Source organism: Stegodyphus dumicola, chromosome X2 (assembly GCF_044657685.1).
Source record: "Stegodyphus dumicola isolate Sdum_Otavi_A_Nest chromosome X2, ASM4465768v1".
Lineage (NCBI taxonomy): Eukaryota > Metazoa > Arthropoda > Arachnida > Araneae > Eresidae > Stegodyphus > Stegodyphus dumicola.
The window spans coordinates 13,740,016-13,760,080 of record NC_140781.1 but is presented as its reverse complement, the minus strand read 5'-3'; the positions used below and the strand labels follow the sequence as shown (position 1 = coordinate 13,760,080).

The following is a 20,065-nucleotide window of genomic DNA, read 5'->3' as shown; positions in this document are numbered from 1 at the left end:
TCCCTTAGAAGGTCCTCCACGAAGGCATCCTTCCTCTTGGGCAGATAGCCCTCGAGGATTTGCCATAATCACACACACGCGATACCGAATTCCAGAGAAGGCATGGATGTAAAAATTTTGTCTCTTCATAGGAGGTAACAGTGGCCGCCTATTAGGTGCCTCCACAATAAAATGGCCACCACATCTGGCCTTAGGAGTGGCCATTGCCGTTATAGGCAAGTAAGTGCCCGCCATTGGGGAAAAAAAAAAAAAATGAAATTTTAACTTTTCACATCTTTAGCATTTCAATCTCAATCAATTTGACTGGAATTTGTTGAACTCAACTTTGAGGATTTTAAACTAGATTTTAACTAGAAAATGTAGTAACATTTCTCATACAGCAGAATAAATTAAATGCATATTGAATTTATAAGCGGACCTCTAATGTCACTGAACTCCGTTTTTTAACCATCGGCACTTGCTCATTAAGCATTTATTGAGAATGACCCAAATCTATGAGTCATATAACCATTTTTATCGAAAACGTTGCTCAGATTTTTCCCCTTCGTGGGCTACTGATATTACGTCCGCAAGAAGGGATAATTGCAAACAAGAAGGGGGACAGCTACAAACGTCGAATATCTTCTCTGGGATTGGAACCTGGACCCAACGATATAGCAGCAGCTTTCGATATAACCACCATACTGAATGGAGCAGCCTGCAATAGAACTGGATTAATCTATAGGTGTGTATTTAATTATGGCAAAGCACACTAGGGCTATCTGCCTAAGAGGAGGGATGCCTTTCGTGGAGGACCTTCTAAGGGAAACTGGATCGTATACACGTTACACATGGGGAAAGCCACGAAAACACCCATGCAGCCAGCCCGTTCGCGGGATTTGAACCTCGGACCGAACTACCAGTGTTCAGCGACTTTACCGCTCGGCCGCTGGTGAGCTGGATTAATCTATAAAGAATATCAATTCGGCTTTTGTAAAAGGTTGGTCCCAAACAGGAAGTATTTTAAGTTGGTGCAAATAATTTTAATGATAACCGTTGTCAGTCTGAAAAGCTCATTCTTCATCGATTAGACAAATAAGTCACAAAGCGTTTCAGAAATTAGTTAATATCTTTTCTTTCAGTGATGAATTACTCGTTTGTTAATTTCATTATCACCACCCACATTACAAATCCAAATACTGTTTCAGTGTTTAAAATGAGATTTTTCTGTTTTGAGAAATAAAATAACACAACTGCACACATTATTTTCAATTCTCTTCAAAACAGGCTCAAATGAAAAATATTTAACAAAATGCGATAACAATTACACACTGTCAGAATATTTACACATTTTGTCGGTTAGGAACCAAGTGTTACACTGAAAAACGGGATGTACGGTCAGACATTATTTCTGTCAGCTTCGTATCATTAACGTTGGCGAAACCAGATTCCGTTAACCAAATACAATCATGTGACATTAAATAATGTTTGTCTTGACGGTGTTGCCCTAACGCATGCTATTTGTATGTATAATTAATAGAGTTATATTTTTATGACCTAAGTAAAATAACTACTGCATCTCATTATTCACACCAATTTTGTCGTGATGCTAGAAGCTAGATAAACGTTGCTTGATTATTACCTAAAAGAAGTCATTTAATGGTATTTTTTTCTCTCCTGTCTGATCTGAGAGATATCTACGAGTTCCGGGGGGGGAGTAGTAATCATCGCTGTCTCTTCAGCAGCGAGTAGTAAATATCTGCATCAAATTTGTTGACGAAGTTTACCGGGTTCGCCACAAGACTGACTTTTTCTTCCATGTTTCAACTTTTATCGAATTTATGTAAATGGATACCTTAAGGACCTAACTGTGCTTGGTATTTGACACCTATCGAAACCGTTTTCCTTTTTTCCTAACCTGGATACTTGGGTATATTCTAATACATATGAATCGATCTCCAGCACTTAGAATGTATGTAAAAAGTACACTATGTAAAAAATTGACATGGGACAAATCCTGAATTTTCTTGAATACGAGACTGAAGCCTAAAAGATTCTTGAACCTCTCCTCCTTCTTATTGTTCATCATATAAAACAATAAAAAGGAAACTTAATAAAAAAATGTTTTAGTTAAAACAAAATTTGAAATCTGCTTTTTATACTATAAGGTACTCCCGCCTTCCTGGCGTGCCTTCTTGGTGTAGTGGTTCTGCACGCTGGGCCGGTCTTCCAGAGGTCCGTGGTTCGAGTCCCGGCGAAAGTGTTGCTAATTTTTCATCTCTTCAGCTTCTAAAAGTACCTAATGTCTCAACAGTGGCGCCCGAACTAAAAGGGTTGTTGGATGATGACTCTCCGCACCCAAATTTGGCGATTGGGTCCTCTAAAAACCCCAGTCGCCCTTTAAAAGGGGTAGTATATAAGGTAATTCCCCCGGCCTTCCTAGCGTGCCTTCGGGGTCTAGTGGCTTTGCACGCTGGGCCGGTATTCCAGAGGTCCGTGGTTCGATCCCCGACGAAGGTGTTGCTAATTTTTCATCCCTTCTGCTTTCAAAAATACCTAATGTCTCTACAATACAAAAAAATTAAGATACACTTTTAAAAATGTACGTGTAGTCATTAAAATGGTGTAAATGAAGTAGCAATTAAAAGTCTTGAGTTATGAAGCTCATTTTCTCTACCTAATTTACTCAGTGATTTAAATAACTGTTCAGATCTCTCTACTCCTAGATTTTTCGGAATCTAGGAGTAGAGGAGAGAGGATTATTTCAAGAATTAATATAGATAAATACTAAACATGCAATATTAAATTCTCTCTAGAAAGTTAAGAGCGTAGAACTGAACTCAGGGCCACTACGAGATCCAGGCATACTGATATTTCAAAACTTCTGTTCTTCGTTTAGTATACGCTTCACTCATTATTGATAAAACTTATCTTTCCGAAGTTTCTGAGTTAAAACATATTAATTTTTTTAGATTAGGATTCGAAAAATTCGAACAATAAAGAAAAGCACATTTTCGAATATTAAATCTATATCAAGATCAGTCACGAGAAGAGCTTTTGATCACTGCGTTAAGAAAATGAAGCCATTGCCTTGCAGAAATTTTTATTTGGATATAAAATTGTGTGCTTTGATTAAGCTTTGTAATATTTAAATTATTTTTATTTTGAGAAGTCTATCATGCAAAATTAGATTAAGTTCATTTATTCCTATTCTTTTAAGAAATTCCAAATGAGGTCAGAGCTCCAATAATTTTGCGGTGTGATGATAACTTCGGAGACCCAGCTCGGTTTGGCATTATAAACACGCGGAAAATACCTTTTCTTCCTGAATGAAAGTGAGGGACCAATCAAGAGTGCTGATAAGGCTAGAAAGAGATGCCTGCCAACTTTAGTTATCATGATAATTTTCCTGATATGCGGCTTGTAAAATACTTTTATGATGGAAAAGAAAGAGCAGTATTTTACTACTTCATCACTGCAGAATTACGTGGCACTTCTCTTAAATGCAAAAGTCAAGCCGGTAACTTGTTTATACTTACACATCCCGTAAAAATCTAATAATTTAAGAATGATGCACTGAGGGGAACGGTGTAGCACCAGGGTGCCTGGGTCAAAGACCCTACCCCTTGTAGAACAGATATGTTATTTCGAATACTGTCATGAGTAACTAGTATATATTTAGAATTTTTTTATATATATAAATATAAAAAATTAAATCATGTTTTTAACATTTTTTAAAATTATAAAAATAGAAATAAGAGATAAATTAAAAGATAAATTTCTAAAAAGACTAAAGTGTGCGTCAAGTTTCAATAGACCTGAAGTGCTATCTGGGAAGGCCGAGAAAGGAGGAATGAGCTGGCTATAGCCTGATGCAAAAAAATCATTCGTATAAATAATAGGCAAAGTAGTGTGAGGTTTTTGGAGCACTAAGTAATAATTAAACCTTAAATCTATCACACACTATTAAGAGGTATATATTAGATTAAATAAGTTATACAATATGTGTATTAAGTATGGCTATAGGCCGTTTACTATTATTTGGGTCATTAAAGTCGTAATCGTGAATCCTTATAACTGGGTTGTTGATATTATTAACAAGATTGGCATAAAAGTTCCGGTAGAGCCGGCTGTAAAAACTCTTAAGTTGTTCTATACCCAATTCTTCATGAAACTTTTGATTTCGAACGTACCAAGGCGAATTGGTAATCTGTCTTAGGACACAAAGTTTTGCCTGTTGCAATTTTTCCTATAAGATTTGCATGAATATGCTCAGACCGGGCAGGCATAGCATAGTATGGGACGCAATACGGTTTTATAAATAAGCAACTTGTTGTCTATTGAAAGTATACTGTTTCGAGAAATTAAGGGGTGAAGTGTGACTTTACTAACTTATTAAGGATAGATGTTATGTGTGGGTACCATGATAGAATTTTACTGAGGATCACCCCAAGATAAAGGACTTGCTTGGCTCATGGGATGACTTCTCCAAAGAGTTGCAGGTTTTGGTTGAATTTAATCTTCTTGGTGAAAAGAATTGCTTGAGTCTTGTCCACATTAGCTTTGATTTTCCATTTTGTCAGCCAAGTCTCGAGTGTGTTTATGCAATCTTGTAGTCATTGTATTGCTGGGCTAACAAATGCACTTTGCGAGAGGATCGCAGTGTCATCAGCATACATTGCGAGTGTTGTGTTCTGTGTTGTGGGAATGTCGTTCACGTAGATATTGAATAAGAATTTAAGAAGAGTTTATACATAAAAGATAGGAAGTACCATATTCTTTCGTTAGCACAAAGTTAACAGTGAGTAAGAAGATATAGTGGGCTGAGAGATCGCAATATGAAAATTAGGGTTAAAATTCATTTGAATGTCTTAATTTCTTGTAATATTTTGCCTGAAATAATTTTTATTAAAAAGCAAATTTTAAAAGCCTCTTACTTGTCGACTCCATCCATGAGGCGTCTATGGGTCCGAGAAAAGATAGTAGCACCACCCCAAGCACCCTGAAATATCGGAATGATATATAGTAGCACAATAGTGCACCACAGCTCAGAAGATCCATTGAAATAAAAATTATCTGTACATATTTAAGATAAGAAATACGAAACAATTTAATCTGAAAGATGATAAAATGAAAATTAAATGAATATAGATACCATATGTGTTCTAAGCAAATATTTTCAGATTGTAGGATTCTCCTTAGTTCACTAACCTGTTATTTTAATTTTAGTATCCTTTCCGAATTCTCTCATTTCCTCGCCAGGCTGAAAATTAAGTACGTGAACGAAAGTATTTAAACTGTGGAAAGGAGAAGGTTAGACAGAGCGTAATTTCGCTATTGAAGCTCACGTCTGCTGTTTTGTCCTCCAGCTATCAATCTTAGCAGCGGCTACGCATTCTGGCTAATTAGTTAGTATATCGCTGGTGTACGTCACTCCCGATTCAAAAGAGTTAGATTAAATTAAATTGTATTGTCTAGCTGATAATAATGATGGCCAAAAATGTTAAAGATAAAATTTCATCTAGAACTTATGGTCCCAAAATTTAATTTGCCTTTTTACTGCAAATTTCAATAATTAGAATTAAAGCAAATTAAAGTAATATTACGAAACACTGTTTCATTTGTAAAATTAGTTTTTACAATTATTATTTCACATTTTTTATACATAAATTCAATGAATATTGTTCTCTCCAAGTTTGTGAAAAGAAAGTAAGAAATGTATTTACATCGACATGGAACCACATGTTATGTCTTCTGCAGACTTCAGTTAGTGGTTTTAGTGGATCGTAAGCTCCTAGTACTGTAGTACCAGAAGTGGCACAGACGAAGAACGGCACTTTGCCCTATAATAAGATACATAAACTATTATTATCATAATCATTGTGACTAGGTTTACTAATTAGGAAGTAACTGAATATTTGTTGTTGAAGCTTAACATTTATTTATTTTAATAGTCAGGTAATAACTACTACGTAGATGGTAACATAATGACAATAAAAATCTTAAACGCCATCAACAACATAATGGTCTAACCAGAGGTATATGTTTTATAATTTAATTTTAATCAGGCATTACTGACATTTTGTAAAAGATTCAAATATGATTGAATTGATAAAGTTAAATGAATGAAATTTGATAAAATTAAAAAAAGAAAATTTTAAATATTTATAGATAGTAGTTTTTGACGCTAGATATGTCTGTAACGAAATTTTCTATCCGTTACATTAAGTTACTTTATTCTCTTACGTAACTTTGGAGCTGTTGCAATTACACGAAAACACAAGACATTTGATTTATATTCCACAGCAAACTGCCACTTTCTACAGTTTTACCATTTGATGTCATGAGATCAGAATTTTTTTCTAAATTAACTGCTTAGCATACTGAATTATTTATAAACAATAAATACACTTTTCAAAAATTTGAATCTTTTTGTCATTTTTAAAGTAATGCCTCTAACAGCTATAATTTAAAACATATTTTATTTATACTGTATACAGTTGATAATTTTTATAAACGTAATCATCATTATTGTAGCTAATAAAAGGTCTTCCAAACGTTATGTATGACGTTTGGGATTTTAAACGTACCTCACTTTTAGCTTTTAATACGGCTTTTTCCAACTCATCCGGGAGCATACGTCCTTGAGAATCAGTAGGAATAACAACGATGCTGTCAGTACCCAAGCCTAAAAACAGAGCACCCTTCTTCAAAGAGTAATGAGCCTGGAAGGAACAAAATACAAATAATTTTAAAGAAAATATATCAGTGTTTAAGCTCATAGAATGAAAATAAAGCTTGACTATTTGATTTAAAAACGGGAAAACTGGGATATACAGGAGGTTGCAATATTAGGTTTTGTTTCAACTAATCATCAGTTAGCATTCTACGTTTTGCTTGCTTTTATTTCTCGTTTCAACACAATCCTTTCCAGAAGACGACGCAAATTTAACATGTTTTTAAAAAGACGCAATGGTCTTTCATGTATTGGTTAATAAACAGAAGAAGGAGAACAGCTAATAAGGAATACGCTATGCCAGTGATTCTCAAAATGGGCGCCAAATTGGCGGCTGAAGCTCTAAGTCATATTGCGCCACATAACCATTGGCGGTGAAAAAATAATGTTTTTATGCCAATATTCGAGTACTAACTTTCCAGGAATACATTATTCGCAACTGATATCTACTGTCTCAGATACATACATTGAACTAAAGCGGTTTGATTACTGACCGAGTTTGCTCAAATGGAACTATGAAGCCTTCCAAACTCTAAGAATATTACTCAAATATTCGTCCTGATAAAACGGATAGAGGCACGCTTTATTTTCAAGCACTTAAGGAGAATTTTGTAAAACGGTACACATTCGCAAATATCTTTTCAACAGCATCGAAACAAAATGAGTACGAGTTGCGTGTATTCTGATAATATTGCTTATTAAGAAGTCAGGGAAACTACCTACGACTGGGGAAGAACTGCTTATAAAGAAGGTATGATTCTGCTAGGTAATTCACCATCCGAAATCATAAGATCCTTTGGGTAACGACGCCATCCAAAAAAGAACCAATGAAATGACGGGAATAATTAAAAAGGCTTTATGTAACTTTATAAAAGCCTGTAAGTTTTCAATGCAGCTTGAAGAACTTTATCGGGGAATGAAGTTTTAGTCACTTATATGTGTTTCATTCGTAATAAACGAATTCGGAAAGAGTTAATATTTGCCGGAGCTTTAAGAACTAACACTAAACGAAAATCATTCTTCCATGTTGGGTGAGATTTTTTTGGCAGGAAAAAATTACCCCAAATAAAATAGTATTAGTTGCTACCGATGGTGATTCAGCGGTAGCTGCATGTTACAATGGTTTTATTACTGGCGCATCTGAAAGCGAAGCCACCAAATACACCACCCGACACTGAAAATGCAACACCAAGTAGAAGCGGCTAGAAAGTAATGGAACTCGGCAAACAGAGACAGCAATGAACAATAAGTTATCTTTATTTCGAAATTATATGCATAATACAGAGTGAGAACAGCGTCGGCTCAGTAGGTTGTAGGACCACAGAAGTTCGTTGGCTATAAGGGAACCCGGTTAACTATTTTTGAGCCTGTTTGAGTTATACTTCAATTCACATCTAGACTTTTTGAAAGATTAAAAATTCTACTTTACAAGTAGGCCTGATATATTCAAAAACAGATATAGTTTATCTGACATATTTGTTTAATAAATTAAATGAATCGAACCTCTAGCATCAAGATCCTGACTTTATATTAATAAAAAACAAAGCAAAAGTATAACTTCTAAGTTTACGGTAAAACCTAAAATATATGAAAGAAACCCGGGATCAGGAGAACTTTGCATTTTCCAAATTTGTCAACTTAAAAAAAAAAAAAAAAAAAAAAAAAAAAAAAAGGCGACGAAAATGTATCGCTTTTTGCCAACATTTGAAAACTCTGAAACTGAAACCCCAAAACAAATAATTTCGAAGAAATCTTGAAAACTGACGTTCTCGATCTAGTGCCCAAAAAACATAAACTAAATTAAAATAATCATTCCTTTGACTGTTACTAAGTGACGTCAATTATTCAACAATAGACTTAAAAGACAGAATCCGAAACTTTTAGATCCATGCTGGATATTTATTATAAATTTTCAGTCCTGTGGTTATATTAGACGATGGAGTTGTAGTTTTAGCTTCTGCAGTTCTGCATGTAGAAGACGGAAAAAATATTTTGGTTCGATTTTGTTTTGCAGTACATTTTTCTAATTAGGTAAAAACTACATAAAAATAAATTTCCAGCTACTGAAAATCACAGCCCAGTACGTGGTAGTTCGAAACTAAATCGGAATAAAGTAAATGCTAAAATTACGCATCAAAACGTCTTTCTCAAATCATCTAGTTGGAACTTGGTCCTATTTATTAACAACGCTTTTATATTACAATTTTTGATAATAGTTCATAGTTCTCTGTAGAACAAATTAAAATTATTTTAAACACTTCAGGTACTTATTATGAATCATTTCTTTCTAAATTCAAAATATGACATGACCCTACTTAACAATACGAGCTCTGTAAATCGTAAATAACTTTTTCCGTCTTTCGGTATTTGTGTATTAATTGTTAACAGAAACTTCGTTTTATACCAAGATAACTGCAACGGTAGTCTGCATGCCGCAGATTTCGGTTGAGAATCTGAGAACCTGGAATAAGATCCCTTCCTCTATTTCGATAACACATAAACTCTTTGAAGACAACTATATCAATCTGCAACGATTTTATCCTTCATATCTTTGCCAAATGTTTTTGATGTCCTTGTACCAACAGTAAATATGCAAATGGCTGTTGTAAATGTGATTCAGCCTTTTAATAAGACAGTTTCTTCTTATTCTCTTTTGTAACTTTTCGATATTTCACTTGAACAACATGTTTTCTTTAGTGATATATAAATTTATTGTATGGGTAAAATGAGGTTAAATGAATATGAAGGAGATGAATATGATGAATATGACGAAGATTTAGAAGTCATCGAAGATTTTTCTTTTAATGCATTCTTATAAACCCTGAAACGATTCATTGCGAGAAGAGGTAAACCAGTAGGGAATTTTAGTGGTTGTGGCACTAATTTTAAAGGAGCTGACAGAGAGATCCAGAAGTGTTTTTCAAAATATGAAGATGATATGGCTTATGAAGAAGGCATGGTTTCAAGAAGAAGGCTAGTATTTCGCACCAAGTTATCTCCATGTCTTTTCGCCACTCGACGTTGCTGATAACTGTTAACATGCACATACCCTTATTCACTTAATTTTTGTTGAGATATTTGTAATCGCATTCTTATTGGTTAAAAAGAAGTATAGCTTTCTGTCACGTCCGATGCATTATCTCTATGTCAGGTCCGATGCATTCTGAAACTTAAAACTTAATCGCATTCTGTTTGTTTATATTTTCTTTATGTTATTTTTGATTGGTTGTTTTATGTGACTTGTTTATGATTTGTTAAAACATGATCCATTGTAAAGTTATATATATAACCTCTGTATTTTTTTTCACTCTCTGCGTATTAGTCTGTAATAAATTTTTGTTTTTTGAACCATGGCATTTTCAATGTTCATCAATTTTAAAGAATTTATATTGTAAATAATGGAAAGTTGAATCTTATCTTCAGCCATTATTGAAAATCTTAATTTAAACGATTCCTGAAGCCTAATAAAGTATACGAAGCCTGGAAAACTGAAGTCAACTCTTCTGCCGTACACTTTAATACCCTACCGATAATGCATATTATTCTTAATTTTAACATATTAATATTTAGTTTAACCACCTTCAAAATTGATGGGAGTATTCCTCTTAAATCGCTGTATTGTGAATATATTTTACATAGCAAATTTCTTATTCCTGTAGGGTGCAAAACCGTGCATGTATTTGGTATTCACTAAGGCATTAGAAGGTATTTTTGCACAATTAGGTAGTTGAGATGTCTACAAAAATTACAAAATAAGTAATCCTTAACTTGGTTTTTAGTACAAATAAGGTAATTATTTAAAATATTTAGAAAGCAATACTAACTTCTTCTGAAATGAAACCAACCAAAGGAGGCAAATCTCTTATTCCTTTGGTTTTAACAGAAGGATTGACATGAAAACGCCCCAAGGACATTCCGTACATGTTTGCCATAGATCCTCCTGAAAAATAGAACTTACAATTACTTTTAGAAGTAAAAATTGGATCTTTTTCTTTATAGAACTTTACTGGAAAGATCCAATTTTTTTTACTCAAACAATTTTCTTTAGAAAATTATAGATAGATAGATTATAGACTTTCGTAAGAAATAAACTTGAAAAATTAGCTATCTCTTCACCAGGAATCGAACCCAAAACATTTCACTCGGCAGTTGAATATGCTCATCACTACGTTAGAATGACAGATGAGAGAAATGCCTTTAATTCCTTATATCTCTGTCACACTTAAAAGGCGACAAGGAAAGGAGATGAAACACAGTGAACCAAATCAAGATGGTGTCGAGGTATGTCTTTCTCACATCTTAGATTATGAGCTAGTTCAGAGCTATTACGTTTTATACTTAGCAGAAACACTTGAAAATTCAATATTGCTTTCACCTAGAATTAAACGTGAGAATTTACTGCTTTATTAGAATTTGCTGACTCTTACACAACAAAATTTTGAGAAGAATATCTTTAATTCGGTACTTACATATTAACGCCGCCCCAGCTGCAGGTTTGGCGGTTTTTAAGTGCCGCCAGTCTACACCTAAAATTTTTGCGACAAATAATAAATTAAAATACTTTATTTAAAATCAAAGTAGTCAATCGGATTTCGGGGGAAAATGGGCCGATGTAGAGTTTAACACAGATTCAAAACAGTCTCTATTTTCTTTGACCTGATGCTGTCGCCATATGAACTCTGCTAAAGAAGATTCTAAATGATGTCTCGCTGTCCACCTATGTTTCTTGTTCCTCCATTTAGCACTGCCCCACATTCCTCTCAACAGTTTGTGTATGAACTCCTGTATCAGGATCAATAAATAAAACTGTATTTATGATTAACTTTAGCATGTAGGAATCCTAATCCTTCTTTTTCTATTTTATTTGTTTGGTAACCTTTCCAACTGTCAGAATAAATTGTGCTACTATCTGCAGTGTTTTCAATAATTTTATTAAGAAAGGCAGAGGCAGTTCTATTAGGAACAGTGACAACAAACGAATCTTTTGTTTCTCTACCAAACACCTATTGTTAGGATAAAACTCGACCACAATTATTTTTACGCTTCGTAAAGAAACTTTCATCAATTTCCACAATGCAATCTGGTCCACCTACCTTCTTGCTTGGTTTATTCTCCATATCCAAGACACATAATTCACGCATGTAATTGTTCCAATCTATATAACAGTTTTATCCGATAAATCAAGTTGCTTTTCACAAAATTTAATCGACGTCGACTCCTCGCACCAACAGTATATAAATCTCAAAGCTGGGCAAAATGGAATTCTGCTTCCTTCAAACCAGTTGTCAAACCTTTTTTGGTAAAATATTTCGCTCTTGAAAAAATAAAATTGCATCTTCTTCTGTGTTTGGCAAATCCCAAAGACGCATTTTCGTAGCACTAAAAAATGGCGTCAAAATTCAGCAAACAACAAGGAAAAAAGGAATTCAAAAAATACCTGCGTGCGAACAACAGGATTGCACTTTATTGGCGCATCAGCGCAACTTCTGCTGCAGTTGTGTTAATACGTAAGTGCGGTGGCGTTAATACGTAAGTACCTTTATTTCCTTAAAATTATGTACTATATATAATTAAATTGTTGCTATAATTTGAAGCCACAGTTAAACAGTGGAAGTTAAAATTAATGAATTTTTCGGTCAATTACGCATTTTTCGAACATTTTAAAGCTAATCTATATGTTGTAAATATTCCTCTAAATTAATTTAACAACTTATAAAAGTTCTTCCGTAATGAGTTGTTCTTTCGGGATATTCAAAAGAAAGAAAAGATTAGAAACAAGTTTATAAAGGAACAACAAATTTAACTTGGCCCGGAAAACAATCCAAATGACGCGATGCACGTATAACTGGAGTCTAGATGAAATGCAATTCTACTGTAATTATAAATTAAATTTAGGAAAAGCATCTATGTAACTTCATATAATTATTTTGAATAAATAATCACTATTTTTTATCCTTTATTACTATTCAATAATTATACTTTGAAAACAACATACAATGCTGTGGAATTTATCATATTTTATAACAATATGAATAATGCGTTAATTAAGAAATTTATAATGCTTGTTACTTCACGACATAGAATTACATCTCTGCCTAATTTGCCATACATGAATTACATTGCCATACATGACCCTTTCGATTACAGTTATGCTTCATGAAACCCAAAGTGCCTGGAAGGTCTTTTTAAAGTTTAATAATTTTCATAAGTTCTAGAGACATTAGGTATTTTTGTTTAAAGCAGGCGAGATGAAAAATGAGCAATCGCCTTCGCCGGGAATCGAACCACGGACCTCTAAAAGGCTCAGTGTGCTGACCACTACACCACGAAAGCACGCTAGGAAGGCGGTAGAAATACCTTATAAGGTAATTTAAATTTTTGAAAAATACACCGAAGCTTTCTGATTTAAGAATTAGTTCGTTTTACAGTTAGTTCAAATGAGGTATTATAAGTTCAAATGTGAAAGCAATTTCATTTACCCCGAAGAGTTTGCTAAATGCTGATATGTTTCCGTTAAAGGTTTCACTTTTTTCGAAACTTAATTGACAAACCTTCCAGGCAACATCCTAATTAAAAACTTTCATTCAGATTTTTATGGTAAAGTCATAGATAACTTTCGAATTCAGTTAAAAAAAAACTTTGCTTTGTTTTACCTGGACAGAAGATACCTTCTCCTTCCTTCCATCCCACAAGTTTGATCATACCTTCCAGCAGAGCTTTCTCCAACAACACAAAAACTGGTGCCACCTCGTAAGTTGTCCTAAAAGTTCAAAGAGCTATTTAGTAACAAATTTAATTAATTAGAGGTGTTTGTTTAGCGGTTACTTTTTATGGACAAAATGTTTAACATATTTTAGTTTCATAATACACAACAGCATAAGCTCCTTGTGGTTTTTGCATGATGTAACAAATGCTGCAATACTGGGTAAATAAATTACAAACACGCAATGATAATTTTAAAGAATGCCATTTATAATTCATTGTAGTGAAAACATTAACATAAAAAATTCTTTCCTATTACTTGATATTTATAGCCACAATAACAATTTAATTTCTGTCGTAGATCCCAGAACAAATTTAAGATTTCTTCCAACTGAGCTCAAGATAAAGTTCAGAAAATCAAAGTGCTGGTCAGTTTAAATAGGTACCTGCAGGTTATCAACTAGATTTCGGTCTGTCTGATGTGAAGTAAGAGTATAAGTATTTGCATCTCCGAAAGGCTCTGGCAAATCTGATGTATGAAAATGATGTGTCCGCTGGCATTCAAGTTGATTCTCGTCTTTGGAAATGGGCTAGCAACGATAGGAAGACATTATATCTCGTTGTTCCTCTAATGTACATTCCACCAGCATGATATCCATTTTTAACAGTGTGCTAGCCCATTCTTAATGATTGGCGTTATACTCAATGATTAAGTACGGATGATTATGTTGCTACTTGTTGATGCACATTAAAATACTCATGTCATTTAATGTCATCCTCCAACAGCCTGTTTATCGAATTTTCATCGTACATTCCTTTATGCATCAAATACTCATGTCGTTATTTTTTTTTTATATTTTAGAGCGCAATGCAGATATGCTTAGCAAAATGTGACTGCATTGAGTATAAAGAATTAAATTTTGTTTCTTTAAAAATGAGGCTAATAGAAATAATTTAAAACTACTTCAAAAATTTTTAAATTAATTTATTTATTGAATCTGACACGTATATTTTGTGGATATGTGCATATTTGCAGCTGCCATTTGGACACGAGCTTTTCCTAGTTTAACAGTTACAGTTAGGGCTATTAAAGTGTTCCATTAATTCCAATATAAACTTTGGGAAAAGAAAATTTTTCAATAGGTAGACAGCTTTCGAAACTCACTCTTCATAAATTTAATGTATAAAGCTTATTTAGTTTTCCGACCAACTTTTTTCTTATATGTAGTCTTTACAGCTTTTGTTCTCAACTAGTCTTTGACTCTATAAGAAGATAAAAAGCGAACATTGCCTACAATAAGTGAAAATAGTGTTGTAATGAAGGTTGCTGCACTTGCGAATGAATGCGATTAATAGCAAGTGTAATTAATACGAGTACAACTATCCTTTTATATATGAGGAGTAAAAGCTTAAGCCCAACCGATTTTCTGATAAATTTACTTTGTTTGATAAATTTAATTATATTTGATCTATTATTAATTTTTTGCCTTAAGTCATAACTTGCTGTGAGGAGTTGATTGGAAATGCAGAGCAGCTAAAGTTTGTAGTATATTCTTTACAGATGGCTTCACGAAGAAATTGGCAAGTTTCGTACTATTGCACATACATTTCATTTCATTATTTTATAGTGTCTTCTAAATGGGCAACTATGTAAAGATGTAGACTCACTGGTTGGTATTCAAAGCTTCTGTAAGCCACGCCCCTGCCAATCCGTAACCATCGACGCCTTGGTAGAGTCGGCTCACAAACATCGGGTGACCTGAGAAAAGGAAAAATTCATTTCTTTATGCTTCAGCAATCACACGAAAGCTGCAAAACATTGGTCAAAATACATCAGAAATTATTTCATTATCTTATATAATTACATAAAGTAGATAGAAATAACTGCCTTTCCTGATACATAATAAGTGCAGAGTAAATAAAATAGCTTATTAGAGCACGAAGATTGTTTACGCATGTACATTGCACTTTAACCAGTTTATTAAAATATTTTTCTCCTTTTAAAAATTGATATTTGTATTAATTTAAGTGAAAAAAACCAGTTTTCTACATAATCTAATTGTCATCTTATAAAATACTTTACTATATTCAAGCGACGCGCATCTCACAAACAAAAGTTTTGAGCTGGAGCTAAATGACATCCTAGACATGCTCATTTCGATTAATATTTGGCACTTTAGAAGAGCTGAACGTAAAATAAAATTCAATAGCATGTTCCTAAACAGCTGGAGCACATTCCGACCATGCAACAAGGAGCGTTGTCTAGCTGGAAGAGTCAAGTTTCGAAGGGAAGGAAAGAAGTCATGAAAGGGTTAACTGATCAGTAATGATGTTCACAAACTGCATGAGCTATTATGGTAAAGTTTACGAAAAACACTTGTTTCCGGGAGGCCCGTAAAAGTCCCCCAAAGTATAATGGATTCTTCACCGACCTATTTACGTCCTGCGATATATAGTCAATCAATTTCTGTATGAAAGACAGCATATCCTGACATGGCCATCGACGTGATAACATTGTGATTCATCTGACCAGGCAGTTCTTTTCTATTGTTGTATGGTCCAATCATGCATTTCACGGCCTCATTCTAGGCGTAAGCGTCGGTAATGATCGGTTAAGAGAGCTGCACGTGCGAAACTTGTCTTCTGTGGAGTTCCGTATCCAATGAAATCGGATAAACTCTGCGCTTAGTCTTGCAATGAATTCAGCTCTTACTTAAATCACCAGGAGCAGCCTATTTGCTTTCACCAATTCGTTTCGACGTCCGCATTCGTTGATCAGAGTGACGTCCAATACCTGTGCGTATTCGACTGGTTTAACTATCTTTTTTCCACATTTTTATAGGCGCTAAAAATGGCAGTTTCTTACCTTTGGGCCATCACATTCTGTTCTTTATCAAAATATTTGATACCAGAAGCCTTCTTCACTGCATGCACACGTAATGGATAAAATGATACCTCAATATCCCCCATTACCGTTAAATAATACTCCTACCTTATTACACTTCCTCTGTGTCATTGCGGCGAGCGCATTACGTGTAAGAGTGTCATAACCTTTTACTGATCAGTGTATGTACATATATAACGACTCCCTTTTTTGTCAAAAAGATAAAAATATTTAGATCTTAGTTTTCTTTCATCTAATTACTGGGTTTTTAAATATGTAACTTTTAATATAATTCCGCGCCTATATTTTAAGCATGTGTGAAAATTAATTTTGGTATAAATTCATATGTATTAGAATTACAGGACGCATTTGTAAGATTGTATGTTAACTAACCAGTTATCTTATTATTTTTATCTTTATAGACATTTTTACTTTCGTCGGTTCTCACCAGGATGCGAATTAGTCAATAAGTCTAAATGAACAGAGGGCCCATTAGCGGCCGAGCGGTAACGTCGCTGAATACTGGTAGTTCGACTTTGAATCGAATGCAGGCTAACGGGCTGGCTACATGATTGGTTTCGTGTTTTTCCTCATGTGTGACATGGAAACTGAAGAATTTCCCTTAAAATGTCCTCTACGAAGGTATCTCTCCCTCTGGCAGATAGCCTTCGAGTTACTGTGCCTTAATCAATTAACTTACCTAATGTAACAGAATCTAATATAATCTAATAAAACATTCAGAATAACAGAATTCTGGAAGTTAGAGAGTGAACTCTTGACAGCGAAGCTGACCTTTTTGATATTTCTCGACCAGCTCTTAGAACTGCCTATTAGGCTTTAGCCTTTTGGTAACCTTGTTGCTCCTGTAGTTAGAATTTTGGGCCAAAACTTACTATATTTGGTCATTAGTTTGCGAATTCTCTGCGTTTAAGTTAAACTCCACTTTAATATTTTGCGTTATCTTAAATTCCACAAGTAGCGGAGACTGATTTTGTAAAGTACGAGCTGTGCATTTGCTAAGTTTCAAGTGTTAATGTTTATTTAAACATTGCGTCATAGTGATTTCAACAAGACGGCCCGATATGTCGCCAGTCAGTCTAATGGAGAACCAGATATTAGTGTTCGTTAATCTTCGGTTTCATTAAACATTCAGAAACGAAATGTAAGACGTTTACAGCAAAATTTTGAATTTTAAATTAAAACTTAGTTTTTCATTAAAGTCGCGAAAAGGAGAATATATTTAGCTGGAAATTATTGTTTTACGTTTATGCGGTATTTTCTCTCTTCTTCTAGCATGCCTTCGTGGTGTAACGGTAGCACGCTCGACGCGTATTCGAGAGGTCTAGGTTCGAGTCTCGGCAAGGGACTTGTCTTTTTTTATGTCTCTGTTTTCAAATAAGCCTAATAACTCTACACTGGCGACCAAACTAAAATGTGGTGGATAATGATTCTTTACTACCAGGATTTGGCGATTGGGTTCCTTAATCCACAGTCGCCCTTTAAAAAGGGGAAGTATATAAGGTATTTTCTCCCTCCATTCTGCATGCCTTCGTGGTGTAACGGTAGCACACTCGGCGCATATTCGAGAGGTCCAGATTCCAGCCCCTGCGAGGGCATTGCACATTTTTCACTTCTCCAGCATCAAAATAACCTAATGACTCTACTGGTTGTATGGTCAAGCCTATAGCTAGAGTGATAGATAAGCGCCATTAATTTAAAGCTCAGTCAACATATCTGTGTTTCTTATTCGTTTAATTATACTAAGTGCGTGAAAAGGCAAAGAATAATTTCCGGGTACTTATTTCCGCTGCGAGTAATTAAATTATTTCTCTCCTCGAATATTCATTAATCCATGCACAATACATAAAGTCATTATAACATTAACGGGCGGAATTACGCTGACTACAAATTTCCGGAGAATAAATAGGATTTTGATTGCTTAATTATGTTCTCTATCACACAGCAAACTCAGGCGTCATGATGTATTTTCAAAGTGTAATTCACAACTTAACGATAAGAATTCCCTTATTTTTAACAAAATAATTAAGCGTCGCTTCAAAATATTCTATTTTTGCATTTAAGTATACATGTTTCAATATAATTCGCCTTTAATTTATCTTTTTAATTTTCATCGCCTAAAGACTGGGAATTGTGTGCATTTTGTGAGTAGAGTCCTTTCTATCAAGTATGTTCCATTTCCAGCCGATGAGATACAAGATCTTTTTCTTACAAACTATAACAATACATTGATAAGCAATGTAGTCTTTGCGATTTATAACAATGCATTACTAAGCACGGAGTAGCAAAGCGAGGCAATCAAAAAGAAAACAAGATTAAATTATGCACAACATTTGTTGAAATCCTACTATACAGTATTTTTAGCTAGTACATAGTTAGAAAATATTGTCGTCTTTTTACTAGCTATTATTTATTTAACTGTTTGTTTTATGAATATATGAGACATTCTCAGTGGGTAATATTTTAATAATTTTCTAAGAAAAATGTTTTATTAAAATTTAAACTATTGATATGATTGTCCCAAAACGATCAAATCGAACACGCGAACGCGTGAAACTCTCTACTATATGAATTACATAGAACTGAGAATGGGAGATTTAAAAGGTGTAGAATAAATCCAACTTTAAAGTTGTGGATACATTTTTAGACTTGGCGGTAATATCAAACAGAATTAAGTAATATTAAATAAAGATTAAACCAAGTTAAATCAATTATTTTATTATTTGCAGCAGAACTCAAGCTGTGCGCAACAATGAGCAGTAAAGTTAACAAAATAAATCAAGTCCTGAAATTAATCAAGAACTTCCCTCTACATAATGTTTTTCAGGTAGAAGCATTGTTAAACAATAATACATATTAATCACCTGAGTGCGTCGAAGCCGTACGCATTTTTTTCCTTCGCCTTTTATAACATAAGGTTATTATTATAACTGTTATGTATTTTAGTTATGGGCTTTCCCTCTACTTGACTGCCTGCAGCAGAAGTAAAATACAATAATACTATCAACATTCTGAATCAGCGTATAGATTGAGAAGACCTCTGAGTTTCTATTTAAAAAATATAATACTTTTAAATGGAAAAAAAAAAATCAGTGAGAAATACTTGCATGATTTCCCTACGGTTTGTAGTTTAGGAAAGTTTGGAAACAGAACTCTTCCTGCTTAGATAACATTTATAAAATCTGCATAACACATTTCCAGTTATGTTTAAAAATATACAGAACTTCAGTATTGCTATAAAATTTTAAGTATTGCTTATATGCCAGAGTAAATAATTTTCATCAAGAAACAATTCGATTTATATTCTTTGATGGTATCAGTTCTTAACATGTTTTAATGTTTCACTATGCTCTGAAACATCAGAGTGCGAGTTCTTTAATTTTAAAAGATATATTTTAAAATTACAGAAAACAGACATTTATAAATATATGATATAGACATTTATAGAAACATCTATAGACATTCATAGAAATTTATAGAAATATAGGTTATAGATGTAGAAATTTATACAGATATAGATACAGGATATAGAAATTTTAAAAATATAGGCTATAGATATATTTCAGAAATATGGGATAAAGACATATTTTAAATATATAGATAATAGATGTCATCCGTGCTTAAATCTGCTATTAAGTTGTTATCAAGTACGTTAAAGACATAAGACGCGGAAAAGATATAATACATTTTAAAAAGGCTTGCACCATTTCTAATGGTCATGAAGCTAAGAATTGAAAAAGTGATAA

General features: G+C 33.8%; 2 protein-coding genes across 3 annotated transcripts in view; one reads left to right on the top strand and one right to left on the bottom strand.

Annotated features, from left to right (window-relative positions):
* Positions 1–20,065, top strand: part of LOC118193321 (serine beta-lactamase-like protein LACTB, mitochondrial) — a 215,871-nt gene that overhangs the window by 23,010 nt on the left and 172,796 nt on the right. The gene's annotated exons all lie outside the window — the stretch shown is intronic.
* Positions 1–20,065, bottom strand: part of LOC118193322 (cysteine sulfinic acid decarboxylase-like) — an 81,604-nt gene that overhangs the window by 18,698 nt on the left and 42,841 nt on the right. For both annotated transcript variants that reach the window (XM_035364396.2, XM_035364397.2), the window contains exons 4-9: positions 15,086–15,176; positions 13,369–13,475; positions 10,540–10,655; positions 6,570–6,704; positions 5,706–5,822; positions 4,917–4,981 (exon numbers count right to left, since the gene is read on the bottom strand). In XM_035364396.2, coding sequence (XP_035220287.1) covers positions 4,917–4,981; positions 5,706–5,822; positions 6,570–6,704; positions 10,540–10,655; positions 13,369–13,475; positions 15,086–15,176 — 631 coding nt within the window. The remainder of the gene's footprint in view (positions 1–4,916; positions 4,982–5,705; positions 5,823–6,569; positions 6,705–10,539; positions 10,656–13,368; positions 13,476–15,085; positions 15,177–20,065) is intronic.